The sequence below is a fragment of the Antrostomus carolinensis genome, unplaced genomic scaffold (genome assembly GCF_000700745.2).
Source record: "Antrostomus carolinensis isolate BGI_N321 unplaced genomic scaffold, ASM70074v2 scaffold13167, whole genome shotgun sequence".
Taxonomy (NCBI): domain Eukaryota; kingdom Metazoa; phylum Chordata; class Aves; order Caprimulgiformes; family Caprimulgidae; genus Antrostomus; species Antrostomus carolinensis.
This window is the reverse complement of record NW_010325479.1, coordinates 7,049-10,754: the sequence shown is the minus strand read 5'-3', so window position 1 is coordinate 10,754 and position 3,706 is coordinate 7,049. Positions and strand designations below refer to the sequence as shown.

General features: G+C 43.8%; 1 protein-coding gene across 1 annotated transcript in view; it reads left to right on the top strand.

Annotated features, from left to right (window-relative positions):
- Positions 1–3,706, top strand: part of LOC104527502 (exostosin-1) — a gene marked incomplete at both ends in the record, with an annotated part of 22,788 nt that overhangs the window by 14,497 nt on the left and 4,585 nt on the right. The window contains 2 exons of the mRNA XM_010171235.1: positions 371–466; positions 3,288–3,377. Of these exons, the coding sequence (XP_010169537.1) occupies positions 371–466; positions 3,288–3,377 (186 nt within the window). The remainder of the gene's footprint in view (positions 1–370; positions 467–3,287; positions 3,378–3,706) is intronic.

Below are 3,706 nucleotides of genomic sequence, written 5' to 3'. Positions count from 1 at the left end.
AGAATTTTGGCTTCTCTAAAAGAAACCCTGGGGAGTTCAGTAGGAGCACCCTCTTGCAGTGAAGTGTCACAAGTGGTTTAGTCTTTAACAAGAGCCAAAGTAAATCAGTGGTATCTGTATGACCTGGCCTAGACAGAGACTTCCTGAGTTCCAGTCCAGCCTATATTTGCCTGAGAGGACGTATACTGTAAATAGTCAGGATGAGTGAAATTGCTGTAGGAAGTGTTATTTTTATACAGTTTTGTATCATTGTTGTTGATTTTGAAATTCCTAAATTGAATTTAACATTTCTGTCTGGACATCTGAGTCCTTAGGGTTTGGACTTCATTGCCACAAAGATCTCTGATCATGGTCCAATACTCTCTTTCAGATTATTGTGTTATGGAATTGTGATAAACCCCTCCCAGCCAAACACCGCTGGCCTGCCACTTCTGTGCCTGTCATAGTCATTGAAGGAGAGAGCAAGGTAGGTGGAGAGAAATATCATAAAAGGTTGTATATATTCACCAGGGGGACCAGAATGTATTTTTCCAGCTGCTTTGGTGAAAGTCTGTAGTTCCCAACAATGTGACAACTCCTTTTTGTTCCTTGGTCCTTCATACCAGGTTAGTCACAGATTTGTGTTTCATGCACGAGGCCCCATGCTCTCAGAAATCATCAGCATAGCAATTAATGCCATGAATCTGAGATTCATAGGTGGGACTAGGTTTTGAAATGTGGCCCTGAGAGCGGGTAGTGCTGACCTCATCTTTGGAGATTTCTGTCTCTGCAGGTGCATGAAAGTAGTGATGCAGCTGGACTCATTGAGTCTGAGCAGTCAGGTACAAGACTTGGGGGTCAGCTGTGGACTCAAAAGCAGAGGAAGGGATAAGAATGAATGGTGTTAACCCGGCTTTTGAAAAGTACCTTCTCTCATGGCCTTGTAGGGTACTGGTGCCAGGGATGGCATCCCATCACCATAAAAAAGGAAGGGACAAGGGACACTTGCGTGGGAACAAAATCACTGTGTCATCTCTTGCTGTGCAACACACTTGTTTCTTTGCACTCCCACAAAGTCAAAGCAGACACTACTCAGATGAGAAAAGAGGCTTTTTTAAAAATCCACACTGAACTGGATGATTCCTTTCCAAATGCAGACCCAAGGGAAGCAGGACTTCTTGCTTCTAGACTCCTAGACAGATTTGGGCTGGTCCCCTCTGCGGTCTCTGTCAGCTGGCTCTTGAGCTCTGCATTTGCAAAGGGACATTTAGTTGCTTTGGCTGTTCAATCCTATTTTGCATTTATAGTCCTGTCTTTGGTCATTTCCCTCAGTCACCTTAACACAAGGGGAAAGCGAGAGCCCTGCGAGGTTGGCAGCTAATGGCTCTTGCCTTCGCTAGCCATGGAAACAGCATCAAGAGAGTTGCTGCAGGGCCGAGAAAAGCTGTAGCAATATCTGAGCCTTTTGAATGTTGCGAGGTTTTTTTCTTCTTTTTTGGACAACTCACAGAGGTGAGATAGAGGAGAAGATCTCTGACGAGTTCTACAGTGTTTGTAGAAATTGGCCCCGCCACTGTTTAGATTACAAATGAGTCTCCTGAGTACACAAAGGTGTGTTTATAGTGGACAATCTCTTCCCTCTAATATCCCAACTTATGCCAAATGGCTCCTTGCACGGAAAAGCTGTTTGTTTGGACAAAGCTTGCAGAGCCAGAGCAGTGCAATTGAAAGGTTGCACAAAGGAACTGCTTTTCAGTGTCGGACTTAACTGAAGCCTACTGGCGGGCACAGTTACTCTGTGCAGGTGATCACAGAGGACTGCCTTTACCTAACCTTCACTCTTCCCCGTGAAACCAAGATATATTATCACACCCATTTTACAAAAAGGAGCCTTAACTACAAAAACAAATACATGGGTAGTCCCAACTGTTACTATTTGACAATTTTACATGGTCTGTAAAAGAGCTGGGGTGAGAATGCTGGTCTTCTGCCAGCAGCTTGCTCTGCTTTGGCTTTGCATAAGCAAAGCAAAACCATCAACCGCTGCCAGATCACCTCTTCCTCACAGCCACCGCCTCCCCAGGCCGAGGCCATTGTAATGATGAAGAGGTGCTCTCCAGACAGACATCGTGAACCTCCTGATTATAGAGACAGAACTTCCTCTGAATTGAGGCAGAGAGTTAGGGACTTGCTTCCAAACAGATTGCAGGGGATGGAGAACTCACCATGTCCATTATGAGGGACATGTAAAACTCCTTCATGTCCCTGTTCCATACAGTGATTTGCTCTTACTGAGCCTGATTTTTATAGTGTTTTCTTGGCATAATAAATTGGAAAAGAAGTCTATTAACTAGCTAGGATATTTTTGCTAGTGAATGAGGGAAACAAATAGTGTTGTGTCCTTGTTACTATTCATCAGTTCTCAAAAGGTGCTAATTAGCCTGCTAAAGAAACCATATGGATTCTCATTTCTTGCTGTTATCTTTTTGATCCCACTTTCCCATTTATTTCCTATTGCTCTGAGAACTGTTCTGCCATAGTTGTTAAAATCTTATTCTGCATGTAGACTTATATATATATATATATGTATATACATATATATATACACACACACACATATATATATGCAGTTGTGTCACTTAAGAATGTGACTTTTTAAAATACTACAATACCAATATAATTCTTGATTCAGGTGAGGCTCAACTGATACTCATGTTCTTTGGCATATTCCTTTTCTGATGGAAGATGTTGCACCACTTGGCAGCAGCTTCCTGCAGATACAACAGCAATGCACAGAGATGGAGCTGTACCATTTTACAGGGGACCCATCCTGGTAGCATAACATCCTTCACGCACAGCCTGGACTCCTTGGCTTCCCAGCTGCGTGACCTTATGAATGCTGCAAACTCTTTCTCAGTGCTTCATTATCTTTGATCCTTACACTCTGTAGGAGGGCAGAGGGACAGTCCTAGCCACCAGGAAAAATGTCCTCCCTAAAGAAGCTGTAGGTACATCTAATTCTCAGTACAGACCATTGCAGTTTGTCACAAAAAGAAAGCAGCCTGCTCCAAAGAAGGAGGTCTGTTCAGAAATTACTCCTCAGGTAGAAGGTGTAGGCTGGCTGCTGGGATGACAAAAATGACAGTCTTTCACTCTTGAGCTGAAGGGTCCTTTCCATCAGGAAGAGATATGCAGTGTGCCTCAGACAAGAGGAAGTAAGAGTGAGGAATAAAATAGAGTATTTCCACTAGATATTAGTCCTTCAAGTGATTTTTTTTTCCTCCCCTTCCTGCCTTGGATACCCACAGGTTATGAGCAGTCGCTTCCTACCCTACGACAACATAGTGACAGATGCAGTGCTAAGCCTGGATGAGGACACCGTGCTTTCAACCACTGAGGTAAGGGTCTCTGTCGTCCTAGGAGTCTGCTTGGCTCCTCGGCTCATCCTGAGCACAGCAGATAGGCTCTTCTCTTGGCTTTGCCAGTGAGCAAATGTTATAAGATTTCCTGCTACACTCTTCAGATTTAACACGTTGCACTTGTTTCAGCAACCCTGCCACTGCCTGCCATCAGAGGAGCTTTTCACCCTGGTTAATTGGCTCATCATTAGCATATGGTTCTTCCGTTCTTTATTATTATAGTAACATAGCTGCAGGCGGGTGTAGGCAGCCAAGAGCAGTCAGCTTTAATACTCTGTTCTCACTTTTCTGATGGGGGTAGCTTTTTT